The sequence below is a fragment of the Populus alba genome, chromosome 6, assembly GCF_005239225.2.
Source record: "Populus alba chromosome 6, ASM523922v2, whole genome shotgun sequence".
Classification (NCBI taxonomy): Eukaryota; Viridiplantae; Streptophyta; class Magnoliopsida; order Malpighiales; family Salicaceae; genus Populus; species Populus alba.
In genome coordinates, this window is record NC_133289.1 from 20,495,793 (window position 1) to 20,512,348 (window position 16,556).

At 31.9% G+C, this 16,556-nt stretch overlaps 2 protein-coding genes across 2 annotated transcripts; both read right to left on the reverse strand.

The window, feature by feature from the left end:
- Positions 1-1,680: 1,680 nt before the first annotated feature.
- LOC118030744 (phytanoyl-CoA dioxygenase) lies at positions 1,681-6,335 on the reverse strand. Its single transcript, XM_035034974.2, has 8 exons — positions 6,079-6,335; positions 5,935-5,995; positions 5,650-5,718; positions 5,356-5,474; positions 3,775-3,922; positions 3,530-3,674; positions 3,319-3,405; positions 1,681-1,888 (listed from the first exon to the last, which is right to left on the reverse strand). The coding sequence occupies exons 1-8, from the start codon at positions 6,253-6,255 to the stop codon at positions 1,846-1,848; spliced, it is 849 nt and encodes a 282-aa protein (XP_034890865.1). The 5' UTR covers positions 6,256-6,335; the 3' UTR covers positions 1,681-1,845.
- Positions 6,336-9,487: 3,152 nt separating this feature from the next.
- LOC118030745 (omega-amidase, chloroplastic) lies at positions 9,488-14,441 on the reverse strand. Its single transcript, XM_035034975.2, has 10 exons — positions 14,129-14,441; positions 13,926-14,042; positions 13,485-13,709; positions 13,248-13,341; positions 12,409-12,483; positions 11,561-11,639; positions 11,287-11,302; positions 10,092-10,172; positions 9,926-10,008; positions 9,488-9,816 (listed from the first exon to the last, which is right to left on the reverse strand). Exons 1-10 carry the CDS (start codon positions 14,396-14,398, stop codon positions 9,735-9,737), a joined length of 1,122 nt encoding a protein of 373 aa, XP_034890866.1. The 5' UTR covers positions 14,399-14,441; the 3' UTR covers positions 9,488-9,734.
- Positions 14,442-16,556: the final 2,115 nt, after the last annotated feature.

The window sequence follows — 16,556 nt, forward strand, 5'->3', positions numbered from 1 at the left end:
TTGGGATTTCCATGTTATGCGGGCCAAGACGTGTGAGCTGGGCTTTTCATGCTTGGATTTGAGTACTCTTGAAAAAAAAGTCCTCCGTATAATGAGGGATTGTTCGATACTTACCATCAATAATAATAGCAGAAAAAAATAATGTAAGAGGAAATTGAATCTTGCAATATAAAAGAAAGAATGTAAGACAAAGTCTTGTAACGTAAAAAAATATGGGGAGTATAAATTTATGACCCAAGAAGCTTTTTTTTATTTAACCGGGGATTTAAGATATTTATAATTTATAATCATGTTTAAAAAATTATAAATATTGAAAGATGCGCATGTTTTACATTGAGAGTGGTGTTGTCTGTGCTGTCACTATTGTTTAAAACAATGGTGTCTGCCTGCATAAAGACTTGCACTTGCATAATCTATCAGTATAGAAAAGTTATGTTCGAGGGCGATGCTCCTTAGGACTCAAAAAATCTGGCTCTCGACTTTTCTACCTGACACCAAATTTCTTCTTTTGCTTGAAAGAAGTAGAGGGGAGGGCTTGCTTCTCCAGTATTTTATTTTCCTATTCTTTTCTTATTTTAAATAGGACTTTTTGCAAAATGCATTAGATGATCGATCTCTCTGCACTAATTATTATTAATTAGTTCATATATTTTAAAATCTAGTTATAATTTAATCCTTCAAAACGATTTGGTACTTGAATTGGTAGGGCTAGAATTTTCTTCATTAAGTAGTTAAGACGCATGAAAGGAGAAAAGGAATAAAGATATTATATATGAAAAAACAGGTTATTATTAGTTAGTCCATGTGTTTTAGAATTTACATGTAACTTAATCCTTTTTGTCCATTTTTTTCTTTTTTTAAAAAACATTATTTTGATTTTTCAATTTAAAAAATAAAAAAATCAGATAATATAAAAGATTGATAAGAGAAGAACCCGTTTTTTTTTTTTTTTTACGAGAAAGGAAGCAAATTTCTAGAATAAAATAATATTAAATTAAGCCCGGTCATAAAAACACGAAAAACGGGTCAGAACTAATTAATTGGTTTTTGAAACCAGAGACTATTCCAAACCACATATTGTAATTATTGGAAGAAAGAACTTCCAAACCTATCAATTGATATTGGTTGGATTTAAATAAGGGAAAAAAAGACAAATTAGATTGGTTTTATATTATTATTATTATTATTATTATTAGAAAACAGTAATAATTATATAAAAGATTTAATTAGAAATATATTAATTATAATAACAATAATAATAATAATAATATATTTCCAATTACTTAATAAAAGGTTTAATTAGAAAACAATAAAGGGGTAAATAATAATATATTTCCAATTATATAAAAGAACTAATTAATAATAAAGACTTTCAATTGCTTCATGTAAAAAATATATATATACTGTACAAAATCTAATAAAAAGATTTTTATGGAAATAGGATTGCCGACATTTATTCCTTTCTATTATTTCTATCCTCCTTATCAGCAACCATGGAGTATCAGCACATCACCGAGATTGTTGTCCTTCCATTATCCAAAGAACAAATCAAAAACCCTCATTGACAATACTGGTTTTTGACTAAAACTCTTTGCTTGCTTTGTTAATAGTCTTAAGATCTCAGTTTTTGGTCCCGGAAATCAACATTAATCTAAAATCAGAAGAAAAAGTGCAACCTGCTTCTGGAAGAAATATTTGAATAGCAGCAGGAGTAACGGCTAACAAGTTATTTATGGTCTCACAGACCCGATTTTACATGTTACAGACAAGCAAATATGAAAGGCACATTGAAATTCACACGACAACTTTATTAAACTTGATCATACTCTTATCTGTTAGGCAAGATCAAGATGCATATAGAGGCTCGGGCTCCACTTTTCTTCTAATCCTGAGAAAAATATCATAGCACCAAATCATTAGACCACACACGCAAGCAGTTGGCAGGGTGGGGGTGCGAAAGCACTCTACTAGAAATCATTCTAAAGCAAAGTGCCACAGCTGATGAAGTGGTGTAAACTTGGGATTCTTTGAGCTCTGTAGTCAAGTATGAACACTACTGGTTTTAAAACTAGTCCACTCATAGCCTGTTTCTAAAGAAGGCAAAAGGAACTGTGGTTTAGAATGAAGGAATGGTTCGTTATATCAAAAGGGAACTGTCGCACAAAAGACCTTCACAGGCACAATAAGATTTAAAGAATAGTTGATTTCCTCAGACATTTTGAGCAAGGAAAAAAAAACTTCATTACTAAATCATCTGCTACCAATTTGCTCTTATTGGAAAACAGTCAATCAATATAATCCTTCCAATAGTTGATACATACAGCCAAGAAATGGATGTTATGAACAGAGCTATCTTCTTAAGAAATCCAACAGCTCATACACGAGTAAAAGTTTAGCCATGCAATGACTGAATATTAACTCTCCATCCTAATTCCAGAACAATAAAATGAATGGGATTCAACGGGAAGGACCAAAAAAGGGCATATATGGATACCACCAATACACCATTGACAGCACAAAGTTTTTCTTTGTATAAATAACTCAACCCGTCCTTGTATTCTGAGTTCTTTCCAATATTGTATCTATTATGTCCTTAATTTATGGAAATCTCCAATAGGATTGATTGATTAAACACACATCTTTCCAATATTTCCTTGCACGTTAATTGTATCTATTATGTCCTTAATTCAAGGAAATCTCCATTAGGATTGATTGGTTAAACACCCTTTTTGTCATGGGTTGCAAAACACACAGAAAAGGACTAATCATGTGCATGTCTTCGTTTTAAGTTCCTAAGAGGAGGTATTTTTAATTTTAAAGAAGAAAATTAAAATTCATGGGCCGTTCACATGTATAAGTTTGGTTAGTTTGGATGGCACATTGTAACAGAAAGACCTAGTTGATATTTAACTGCAAAATAAGAAAGTGATAGATGCAACTACACATGTTGGGACATATTGAAGGAAGCTCCTAAAATATAAGAATAGGTTAGCGTTTTTCTTTGGTAGAGCCACAACACAAAGTTCACAATAAAGACACTGTTACTGGTCTTTCAAGTACTTCCACGTGAAAACTAAGTGCAGGCAAACATTCAGAAAAGACTTAAAATCTATCAAGAATTATTTGTTGTTCTAGTAGTTAAGGAGCATGATGATGTCATCTTCAACAAAGAAAAGCGAAGTTAAGTTTTAGAAACCTTTTCAAATTATTAGGATGAAAAAGATAAACAGAGCACAAACAGTGAAATGCAGGGAACTCAAATTAGAAATTGTAGATGCTAAAAAGAAAAGAGAAACATAAACCAGATCCTTCACTCACCAATTCTCTGGCGCCCATTTACAGCCATCAGTATCCACCACATGCCAGCTGTAGGCATGCCTTGATTTCGAGGACTGATTCTCAAAACTGTTCCCCACACGTACAAAGAAAGGGAAAAGGGAGATTTCGAGGACATCAGCCTTGGAGAAAATTAATATTTTTTAATCCATCGAATGGAAAATGAATCATGCAACATTTCCTTTTAAGTTACCTTTGATGGATAAGATCGCCATGAATGAGAACCAAAGAACCAGCTTTCACTTCTATAGGCACAAAATCCTTTTGGTCATACGAAGGGGAAGGCTGATCAAAGTACACCCCATTTTCCCCTCTAAGAAACCTTCTGACCAAGCCATCTTAAGACACCACAGAGCAGAACAAAAATATTAGACAAGGAAAATTCTAACAGGCTTATTCTTCTTGCAAGACAGAAGCGAAATGGGGGAAGGGAGTTACTTTTGTGAGATCCAGGAATGGCCCAAAGGCAACCGTTTAGTAGAGTTGCATCTTCCAGAGCCAGCCACATCCCCGTGCAAGTAGTTGGTTCAGTATACAGAAATGAATTATCCTGGTGTGGCACTACTTCACCTCCAATACCTGGTTGCTGTGAATAAATACCTTATTACTTCATGCACTTAAAAATCAGGAAATGGCAAGAGCATGCATACTTGAAGAGATGCTGCCATGATGGCCATTTTCAGACAGCAAATTCAAAAAAAATAAGAAAAGAACAGTGTTACCTTTCATACAACAAAAACTCACATTGTTGTAGTTTAAAACAATCTCGTTGTATTAGATGCAAATAATAGAAATAAAAAAGTTTTAACTTTAAATCAATCTCCAGTAGCAAATGTTTTCATTCTAAACATCTGAAAAACCCAGCTCCAATCACTAAAAGAAGTCAGTTCCTTGTCAAAAACATTGAAACATAGGAATAGTTGCAACCCAAAAAATAGCAGAATTAACATTATTTATGGACACGATCCAATGTAAATGTAGCAAATACTAGAGAATGTAATAAATGAGAAGTTAAAATTGTTTAGATGTCACATCTTACAAATGCATGAACATTTTTCACGAATATAATAATTAATGTGAGTGTATAAAGCAAAAACAAGAAACAATTGACAAAGTTAGGAATACAGCAAAATCATAAACGCCAGTTTTTACTATGTATGCCAAAGAATTTCAAGTCTGCTACATCATGTAATATACAGAGAACAAATTAAATGCAGGTCATTTATAAAGTTTTCAAAACAAATACATGTGAAAAGAAAAGGAAAACAACAATGCCTTTGATTAACTTGAGGGTAAAAAGTATTCAAAACATAACACAACAGTCATAAATGGCAACACCACCAACAAACAACAGAACCCAGGTTTTACAAGAAACAGAGGATATCAATTTTAAAAAGATTTAAAATAAAAAACAATTGAAGTCTTCTAAGTTCATCATACCAATCCAACAATGGCTACTCAAATACTAGGGTTACTGATTCATAAAATAAAATAAAATATTAGGGTTACTACAGCAGTCTCTAGTATCATATCAGCCTTAACTGCAGAAATTCAGAGCTTAAAATTCACTATAAACCTTTTAGCTTTTAAAATTAACTATATTTCAAAGTATCCCACTATTACTCTTAGACCCTACCCTATACAATGGCATATAGCATCCAGCACAGAACCCTAACAATTATTCAGAGCTTTTTTTTCCATGCTAGATTCCTTAAATTTTGCAATCAATAGCAATCCCAGCAAGTAAAGAATACCTAGTTAAGAAAAGAAAATATTTTCAAAAAAATCAAGTTTTGACCAAGTTAAAACATTGCTGTGCTTGCTTCACACAAATCTGCTATGCTACCTCGTAAAAGACCCTGATAGTGTAAAGATATAAAATCCAAGGAAACCATAATGCCAACAAGCAGTAAGGCCATTTTCCATAATTAGGCCTTAGCTAAACTAGATAAAAAGTCAAGAATTGTCAAAAAGACAAAGCAAATGAAACTGTCAGCACTAGAAATATTATTAGTGTACCTTAAAAATGTACATGGACTGAATGATCACTGGTTTCTTGTAACCTAACGATGATAACAAACCAGAACTTTTCTCAGAGCTAGAGAAGCCTTTGAACACCGGGTCAAGCTCATGGAGGGCTGCACGAAGTATATCCCACATGTTACAACATTAGTACCATTTTTTTTTCTGAACAAATGAAAATGCAATATTAATATTGTTCCTACAAGTACTATAAAGAAACTCCACTTCCAGAAGCATCATGGTGTAACATTAAAAAGTAACAGCAGCAGATGCAATTTTCAAACAGCATACCGTGCCCCACTTTGTTAATAGATAGTTGCTTTGGTTGCTTTAAGCTTCCATCATCCCCAAATGCTTTTTCTGCCAAATATCACAAATATCAATTGTCTACCCTCTAAATCTAAACCTAAAAAAACACTAAAATTGTGATTGTAACCACAGCAGACACGGGGGATTAATTAGAATGGCACAAAAAAGGATGGGACAGGACAGGTCCCATTAACTAAGCAATCAAAAACCCAAAAATTTAATCTCCAAAAAGAAAACGAAAAGATAATAATAATAATAAAATTATACCTTCGAAGAAAAAAGAAATATTCTCAGCACTCTGGTAGAAGTAATCATCAGTAACCTTTCGCTGAAACAAAACAGAAACAACAACATCAGAGTTTATTTATTTGTAAAATAATATTAAAAAAGAGAGAGAAAAGAGAGAGAAACCTGGTTCTTAGTAGAGAAAACAGAGACGTTAGTGTAATCAAAATCATCAAGTAACTTATCCATCCTCTTCATCATGGATTCGATATCTTCAGGGTTAGCAAATGATTCAATCACAAGATATCCTTGCGAATTGAACGAGTCTAGCTGGTCTGAACTCAGAGTTCCGGTGATCCCCATCGCTGTAACTCAGAGAGATTGATTGATAAATGAAATGACGAGGGATAAGAGAAGACAGCGAGCGAGCACACACGCCCTTCTTCCTCAAATATATATAGTAATTGGAAATATATTAATCTTATTATTATTGTTGTTTTATAATAATAATAATAATAATGAGTAGTGTGAAAGAGGAAACCTTCTTTGGATTTTTGTGCCGAATGTCCAAATCTGCTTCCTGTACTCGCTTTTGGGATTGAATTGAGTTCACACTTGGAAGTTGTAGCCCATGATTGATATTGTGGGGTAAATTTTTAAAATATTTTTTTTTTAGAAATATATTGAAATAATTTTTTTTAATATTATTATATTAAAATAGTCTGAAATAACAAAAGAAAAAAATTTGAAATAAATAAAAAATAAAAAAATTAAATTTTTTCAAAAATATTTTTGAAATGAAAAAAAAATAAACTCTTAAAACTCGTATATAAAAAATGTTTGGAAGTGTGGAAATAGTTATTTTTTATTTAAAAATATATTAAATTATCTTTTAAAAATTATTTTTAATATCATCATATTAAAATAATTAAAAATATAAAAAATTAATTTTAAATAGAAATAAATTTAAGTTTTTTAAAAATATCGTTCCAAATATATTCTCACATGGCCTTAAAGTTTGAAAGTGCACTGGTTTTTTAAAGTGTATTTATTTTTAAAAATATATTAATTTAATATTTTTTTAATAATTTTAATAGGTTGATATTAAAAATAAAAATATTTTAAAAAAATAATATATATCATAATATTAAACACACGCTTATTTATTGAATATAATATATATCATAATATTAAACACATAGCTTATTTATTGAATATTAAAAAAATTCAAACTCAAGCTTTGGATTTGTTATTGCCTAATGTCTAGTGTTTATTTTACCGGGTATATTTTCTTGAAAAAAATATCAATAAGTGGATTTTACAAGTAAATTCGTTGATTTTTTTTTAAAAAATTTTGAATTTAGAAAGAAAAATATTATAAAATTAGCGTTATTCTTATTTTGTTTTTAGAATAAATATTTTCCCACAAGCCCAACTTGATAAGATTGAAGGGAAGGACGTTCTATCCTTTTCTATATTTTGTCTTTTATCCAATTTTTAATTGTGCGTGCAAAATGTTTTCACACCACGCTGAGTTTGGTGATAATGCGAGAAATAAAAATATAAAATAAATATATTTTTAAGATTAGTTTTAAGTTACCATTTGTTTTATTTTTAAGTTCAGTCGTGGTTTTTTAGTTAGAAAATATTGAAGTATAGTAATAATTATTTTTTAAAATATATTAAAATAATATTTTTTTAATTTATTTTTAATATTAACAGATGTTCGAGTAGGTAACGGCTCTCCTGTCAAAAAGCACGCCTATGCCTAATTCCAAACCTCAGAGTCGTAGGGTTGGTAATGTGAATACAGGGGTTGATGATGGTGGGTTCCACTTAGGATCTGTCTTTCAATCAATTTGAAGTGATTTTAAAGTGCACTTGTACATGAAAATACAAAAATAACACTCCATGCTAGCCCAATAATTTCTTACTTTTAAAGGCATAACTATTATTTTATTGGGCAATTAGAGAGTAAAAAACCTTTTTTTCTCTATTAATTTAAAAATATCAAAATAATCCCTTTAGAAAGATACTTTTACCCTTAAACCTTAACCATTAGCCTATGAAGTTTTTCATTTGAAGGACAAAATGGTAAAAATATTATTTGTAATGTGCCCAAAGAACGTTATTTTTACCATTCTTTAGGCTATGTTTGGTTATTGCCTGAAGATAAAATACATAAACATAATAAGAACAAAAAAAATAAGATAGAAAAAATGATAGAGATAAAATTATGTTTAGTAGTAAAGTATAAAAAATGTAGCTATTTTTATATCTTATTTGATTATAGTCAGGGGCAGAGCCTAAAGATAAAATTAAAAGGGACAAGATTTCAGTTGTATTATTATTTTAGTTAAAATCATATAAATTATCAAGGAAGGGCTGGAAAAACAATTTTCTTGCAGGGGCCCCAGCCCCTCCTTGCCACCCCCTGTCTCCGCCCCTAATTATAGTGAACAAAACATAATAAAATATGAAAAAAAGTAATTTAACTTTTAATATGTATTCTTGCTAAATTTAATATTTAAAAAATAACTAGATATTATTATTTTTCTTTAGTTTATTTTGAGTAAATGATCAAGTTAGCTAGGTTAACCCTCCCAAACTATGACATGAACCTTATCTCGGGTTGAACTCTCTAGTCGAGTTTTAAATCTAAAATAATAACAATTTTTATTTGTATGTTAACCCTTCTAGCTCAAGATATGAGTCTTGCTTCGATCGACTTTTAAATTATGATAATAATAATAATTTATTCTTGCCCCGAGTTGATTTTCAAATCAAATTGTAAAATTATAATAATTATTATTTTTATTTTATATTGACTCAAATTAACTTAAGTTGACTCTCCTAACATGTGACTTGGGCTTTAACCTGAGTTGATCCCCAGATCAGGTTTTAAAACTATAATAATAATTATTTTTGTACTTACGTTGACCCAAATCAACGATTAACCCCACTCGTAACTTGAACCTTTCTCGAGTCAACTCCAAATCAGGTTTTTAAACTATAATAATAATCATTTTTTAACCTATAACCAGGCTTTGTCTTTATCTCTACTATCTTAAAAGAGCAACCAAACCCTTATAGTCACATTTCTATTTTCATTATCTTCGTCCCTTCTATATTAGAAGAGTAACCAAACAGTTTTCTCTTTTATCATGTTGTGGAGAAATGGAGACCGAAAACGTTGAATGAGGCAATAGAACTAGCTGAGATGGAATATGGAAAACACTCTATTAAATCCTTTCCTTTCCGCTTACAAGTCACCACCCAATCCCAATGCCAGCTACACTTTCAAGCAGAATAATAAACACAGGTGCAAAAGGAGGCAACTGTTTATTATTGAAGTAGGAAGGGATGAAGATTGGGAATGTCAACAATGGGAAGACATGGAAGCAGCTACAGAGGATGAAGCTGAAACCGTGCATGTGGACCAAGTGGAGAATTATAGGGATCTAGCATTACAGCCATATTGTTTTTTTCAAACTGCAGCAAAATTATATGGGAATGATTAGTGCAAATCTATCCTCATTTCCTTTCCAATATCCACTTATCAGGGATAATCAGGATAGCCATCTACCTTCTCTAATTAACAAGAGCACAAACAGGGGAATTTATTCCTTCGAAATTTGCGAGTAGCGGTGTTTTTTGGGAATTATTTTGAACTTCCAGTCATAACTTTTCTCCAATACAATTTCAAAGACGACATTGACGAGGTGAGGCCTCCAATAGTTTCCACTAAATAACTCGTTCCTGGAACTTTCATCTGTTTTAGCAGTCTTTTGATAATCGCCAAGGCTCACTTTTCAGTCTCTGTAGCTGTCTTTCAGCGATTGCTAAGAGTCACTTTTCAGTCTCTGAACATCCACCAGCTGGTAAAGATCACCTCTTCGTTGCTTCGTTAGGGGGAGGTTTGTCCTGAATGTTTTTAACACAAGACAATAATATAAAGAGAAAAACAGCAAACGAAAATTAATCGGTAACATCTGGAAACAATGGGAATCTGCAATATTGGAAGGCACGTCACCTTCTCACTTCAAGTAGTGAATAGTCAATCTCTGATATAATTATGTCCTCCTCATGCTCAGTGGTGGCCAGAACTTCTCCAAACTGTAACTCATATCGTTTTTTTTTGTGAATGGCTTAGTTGCAGAAATAGACCAATAGAATGAAGAAATGATGAAATTACTCACAGGTCCTACAAGAGTGGAATGGCCCCAGGCCACATAACCAGCTGCAACATCACGAGCAGGTGAACAAGTTGCCACATATAGCTGTCATTTAGAAGTTACCATAAAAGAAGCACCTGTGAGAAACTCCTAACAGGTTTCTAGTGAAAAAACCAAACTCATGAAAACATGTAGTGTTGCATTAGAGAACTTGCAAATTCTTTCAGAAGGTTGCTTTCTGGCAATGAAGAAAATAGGTCGCAAAATGTTAGGAAATTCACATTTCGATACTAAAGCACAGCACACATGCAGTCCTTGTAAATGTTTCACTTCTATATTTTTACACAAACCAATATTGAAGCCAACAATCGCCTGTAATAATAACATGAATCTCCTTTAAGTTTCTCACCCTCATTTATGTTACTTTTAATCTTTCCAGGAACAACAAATACTGATACTGAAAAGGGAAAGAGCAGTTTAGGGGCCGTTTGGAATTGTGTTCCAAACGGCGTTTCTAAAAAAACTGAATTTGTTTTCTGCTTAAAATTATTTTTTTATGTTTTTTGATCGTTTTGATGAGCCGGTGATCAAATGATTTTAAAAAAAATAAAAAAATATTATTTTAATGCATTTCCGAGCGAAAAACATTTTGAATAGCAACCGCTACCATAATCCCAAACACCACCTTAAACTGAAATGAAATCTTCTAGGGCAATAGAGTGCTGCCCGGAATAGCAATTACAAAATCTAATAATTACATGTACCTCAATCTCACTATAGTTAAGCCCCAAATTTTACCACAAAGGCACAGACTAAGAGGTTGATGCAGTGACCAATTTAACCACTAGAAGGAGGGCATCATCCGAAGATCATGTATTTACTGGCAGGGGAACCAATGTTAGGTGATTTTGTAATTATGTTCTGGTTTTAAGAATGGTTTTTAAAAATCATCGGTTCATCATGTAAAATTGTCTTCTGTTTCTGTTCCTCTTAGGGGATGACTAATCCTCCATCTTGTAAATAGTAAATACATGCTCTGTTTTACTTTTTAATTCAAAATAATCTTATTTTTTATCAAAAGGAGAGGGAGGGAGGGAGAGAATTTGCATGCAAGGTATTGCTTCAACCTTTACAAGAGCACAAAAGTTCAAAATACTGATATTGAAACATTTGAAGCTCTATAATTTCCACATTAAAAAAGGTGTGTTTGATACATTACCTGATTATCCGCAGCCCTGTGAATGAAATGAGAAGGTAGTAATCAGCAAGATTCCCTAACCATAATCTAGAACTAAAAAATAGCAAACATCACACTCTTTTATGTTTCTATCATGAAGATCACTGGCTTATCAAAGAAGGGAGGACAGCTCTCAGAAGGGAAAGTTCAAAACTTCATGTTGGAAAAAAAGTCTAGAAATAAAGCATACAGTAAACTTGTCTGGGGTACACAGGAATAATTCCAGATATACTCGACCATGTAAATAAAGCAGTACCTTGCCCTCTGCAATAACTCCCAATGTAATGGTCCAGTGGTCATGTTGAATGCCCCAGGATAGCATATCAAATGAGCACCTGGTGCCAAAGGCAGCTACTGTCAGCGTTCGGTCTATTTATAAACTCAACAATCAACATGATCAGCAGCATTAAAGTCTGACAATTGTCGGAAGGGCAAGAATTTTCAAAAAACTAGCAGCCTACACCACAACAGAGAAATGATGGATGATATTAAAGATGATAAGATGGTTGATATTGAAGATGATATGAAGGATGATATTAAAGCTGATAGCCTTACAGAATGCACCATACAAAGCTATGTAAAACCAAAATATGTCATATCTTTGACCGTCAATGGAAGTGCTGAAACAAGAGATATAATTGTAAAAGAACATGACAAATGTTACATTTAGGATAAGAAAAATTATTACACAGCAACTTAGAGTGTGCTAGACTTTTTCTCCCAGTTTGCTAAACTCAATAGATGTAAGAGATGTTGTGTAATAAAAGATGCCAATAGGTACATTTAGAAGCAAAAACTAGTAGACCTGGAAATAATAGTATGCTAGTATTATGACTAGATCTGATCCAAGACCTCTTAAGCACTTCTATATAGGACTTGATTTTAATAAAGTATTGTTACTGATTAGTGGAGGGAAGAAGGATCTCGCAACTTACCCAGTATTACTAAAACAGAGGTTTCCTACAGTTGCAAGTAAATTAATATATAGATATCATGAGTTCTATTACTAAATTATGCTACTTGCAACAAATATTTCATTATCAGCAGGCAGATCAACAAGAACAAGAAAAGTATGTTACTGGTCAACTGAAGGAAGAAACAAACCTCTTGCTGCGTATATAATTGCCAGTTCCTGAAAACGAATATCATAGCAGATTCCTATACCAATACGACCAACTTCTGCAAGGCCCAATCCATGATTAACTTCCCAATCCCAAGAAAACAAAACAACAATAACAATAGGGTGTTTGTCTCAACCGAGAATGGAGGTGTGAAACAGATGAACAGGATCAACAAAAAACTTGAATATAAGAATTGCTACTGCACATTAAAAAAAGAACAGCAATTTAATGGCTGCTGCTATGTATTCTCATTTATCTTATGTTCTACAAACAAAAACATTATGTTGGAGACTTGCATTTCCAATAGGACTCCTGAACAGCACTTGCTGTTCAAAAGGAACCACAATCCGGAATGAGATACTATGGAGTCATCAACTGAGTCATGAGCATGAACCAAATGATTTGAAGTGGTGGCCAAGCTGCGTTCAACAGTTTAATTGGAAAAGGTATTTGCGTTCAACTGTTAATCTCAGGAGGCTAATCCACAAACAACATACCACAATTTTTTTTTCTTTCAATTATACATTTACAAGACCATTCGAAACCAAAGAGATATGACTTTGCACTATAGTTAGAGCAGAAGTCAAACCAATCAAGAATACCCAAGGGATTCCAAGAATTCTAAACTTCATGAGCACAAGGGCATCTCAATGGAAACAATTGAAAACCAGAAAAGAAGTGCTCCAGAATGCAATGTAAGAATCTTTGTCACTGAACCTTGACAAAGATCTTTATCAGAATGTATATGCTATCTCAACAGGCACTTGAGAAAGGTGTAATAAATTCTCAGACTTGAAAATTGAATTTTAAGGAGCAGAAAACCTGTGTCAACAATGGTCGGAGTCTCCCCTGCTGTTAGAGTCTTTGATTCTATAAAAGTGATCTTCCCAGGAATGTCAATATCAAAAAGGTGTATCTGCAGTTACACACAAACAATGACTTAATAGATTGTCATCATGATCAAATAGCATCAGACAACTGTTCAGTAAAATCACTATTCTCTGCCTGTATACTAAAGTGAAGTTTGAATTCAATATCTCATCATGCTTTTATGTGTACCTTCCGGTGCTTGGCTTTCAACTTTCCGTCACTATCAAAGACACAACATGTATTATACAGCCGGTCCCCAGAACGTTCTGGTATAGAGCCACCCACAATTGTGATCTTCAGAAGACGAGCAGCTTCAGAGAGCATGGCTGTAGAAGGAGACGCCTCACCACCTGCATCAATGTCCTCGGCATAAACTGGGAAACTATCATTCGAATACGGGCTATTCCATATTTCCTGTAATAAACACAACAAACCCACAGCATCAGTTGAAAAGTTTTCTACCAAACATGAAAGCCAGAATTTTCTGTCTTCAAAAAAAAAAACTCCATCTAACCACTTTTATACATCAAAAACACTCCTTGAGTAATAAGAAACATGATTACATGATGATTACGAGGGCGTATAATTTAATTTAGCAATAAAAATACAAAGCTCAATGGGAAAGCTTACAGGCAACATAACAAGCTTGGCACCCTTTGCAGCAGCCTCTTCAATTGCTTTGCGAGCGTGCGCAATATTCCTCTCTTTATCAGCCGTCACCGATAACTGACACAGCCCAATCTTAAACTGCACATCGCATCAGATCACACAGCAAGCAAAAATAAGTCAATTATAGAAGTAAGTAAATCAAAAAATGAATAAAAAAATCGTGCCTTGGTGACAGGAGGAACGGGCAAGGGAAGAGCGGGAGGGGTTCTGGCTTGCTCGGGCATGAAAGAAGAAGCCATTATTGGAGTGTGGATTTGGGATTTCTGGTTGTGAGTGCTGTTGTTACGTAGTAGGAGAGAAGGGAGGTGGCTGTTCGATTTTGAGCGGAAAAGGAAAGAGGGCAAGCGAGAGAAAGGGGAATGATTTAGATGGAGCTTCAGGCTCAGATTTTTTGAGCTCAAGAGTGTTGTCGTTGATGATATTGCTGACTTCATTTCACTCTCTCCCCTTCTTCAATTGATAGATGGCTACTTCCAGTCTTCCACTATTTTTAATTGTTTTTTTTTTAATCCTTGTTGAAGAATTTGTAAAAACATCTCTTTTATTTTACACCCAGGTTAGTTCTCGCGTTACGGACCAAAAATTTTAAATGATTTTTTTTTTTTTTTTAAGCAATAAAAAAACAATATATTTAATCTCTTAAACTTGTGATTCTGGAATACAATTGGCTATATAATAAATAAATTTAAAGTTAAATTTAAAATCAAATAATCATTTAAAATGAAATTAAAAAAAATTAACAAAAACCTAATATTGAAAACTTAAATTGCAAAAAAAAGAGAGATATACACATAACAAAATAAAATTAATTAACCATTAAATATTAGAATATATTATACAAATAGCAATATGAATATAAGAGCTGTTCATAATTTAATTTTTATAATTTCTTGAAATTATTTAATTAGTTATTGAAGTATAAAATTCAGTCTTTTGCTCGTAAATTTTATGCGGTAAATATATTGATTAAATAATTATTTTGTTATTGTTGTTTTAGAAAACCAAAAATACGCGGCCATATATATAAAAGGACCTAACAATGAAATGACTCTTTTATCTTTTCCAAACAAAATTAATAATTAGCCATTAGAACTAATACGGTTTTTTCATTAGAGTTACTTGATCATTATCATATTAACTGGCAAAAAATCGTTTTTCTCACATTTTTTTATTACAAGCAAATAACAAAATTACTCTTAAAAAATATATATTACACTAGTGTTTAAGAGATTTTTTTTCTTTTTATTTTTTTAAATAGTAAAATAACTAAATTATTTTTAAAAGCAAATATTACTAAATTAGTTTTCAAAGGCTTTATTGTATTTTCATTTTGATTTGTTTTTTTGTTATAATCAAGTTGATTGAGAGAAAATTTAATAATATGATAAATATATAAATATTATTTAATAAAAAATGGCTTATGATTGGGTTGTGGCCGCTCCATTGAACAACACGTTAGGGAGCTTTTGCCGACCAAATAGTGGCTTCCGAAGATATGTTTGAATCCTCTCAGTAGCCTCTTCATCTATAGTCCCCTGCATATAGCAAACAGACCTCCGATTTAAGTTTGGTGTCCTTTTCTTTTTCTTTTTTTTTTCTCTCTTCTCCTTAATTTCTATGTTTGACTTGCTAATTTTTCAAACTAACTCTTCAATTTATTTTTACTTGATATTTGATTCATGTTATTTTGATTACTATTTGTTTTATTTGTAATAATGTATAAAATTAATTATTTTTTTCAATTTCATCCTCCTTTAATTTTTTTATCCATTGAATTTGATCTCTATTATTTTAATTGCTATTTGTTTTATTTAAGATAATTATTAAAGTTTTATTTTTTTTATGATTTTATTCTTCTTCAATTTTTTTTTCATATTAAATTTTCCATTCATTCTATTTTTTTTACTTTGGCAAATTTCTTAAATTGATTTTTTTTTCATCCCTCAACATTAAATCAGTTGGGGATTGAGTTTTTTTATTAAGCTCTGGTCTAGAATTTCACAGGTTATGAGTTTTGAAGATCAACTCAAGTTTAAGATATTTGACAGGGTATAATTGTTTTTTCCCTTCTTTTTTAAGCTTAATCTTTTCAGTTTTACCCTTCATATTTATTTCATTAAAGACCGAGTTCTGTTTTTTCTTTCTTTCTTTATATAAGGGTTTTCACTGATTTTAAAAATGATTTTGATTATCTCAAGTATTTTTATTTATTTTTCTTTGTTAAATAGAGTTTTTTTAAAAAGAAATCTTACTTTTTTGAGTTATTCCTCTTATGGTGCTTGTGGTCTCTTTTAGTGTTGTCATACAGCTTTTTACAATAACGTTAGAATAATCTTAATGAGCTCTTTGAGGAGTGAGCTAATGTTCACAACAAAGCAATGATGAGTTTCCAATGGACTTTTCTTTCTTCTCCTCTTAGGTATGATATTGGTAACTCATTTTTTATAGTTAATTATTGTCTTTTATTTTTGCTTTATTTATTATCAATTTTTTTCTATAATCATATTATTAAATTAATTAAGGTTAATGAACTAGACTAATCCAAGTCAATGACCCGAGTTTCGGATTTTTTTTGCTTGATTAAAAACACTA

Coding starts and splice junctions, on each gene's coding strand:
- LOC118030744 (XM_035034974.2), bottom strand. CDS start 6,255: ATGGGGATCACCGGAACTCTGAGTTCAGACCAGCTAGACTCGTTCAAT. Junction 3,406..3,529: donor GGCGATCTTATCCATCAAAG/GTAACTTAAAAG, acceptor TGTGGGGAACAG/TTTTGAGAATCAGTCCTCGA. Junction 1,889..3,318: donor AAATGGGCGCCAGAGAATTG/GTGAGTGAAGGA, acceptor TATTTTTCTCAG/GATTAGAAGAAAAGTGGAGC.
- LOC118030745 (XM_035034975.2), bottom strand. CDS start 14,398: ATGAAGTCAGCAATATCATCAACGACAACACTCTTGAGCTCAAAAAAT. Junction 14,043..14,128: donor CCGTTCCTCCTGTCACCAAG/GCACGATTTTTT, acceptor TGCGATGTGCAG/TTTAAGATTGGGCTGTGTCA. Junction 11,640..12,408: donor AATTATATACGCAGCAAGAG/GTTTGTTTCTTC, acceptor CTTTGGCACCAG/GTGCTCATTTGATATGCTAT.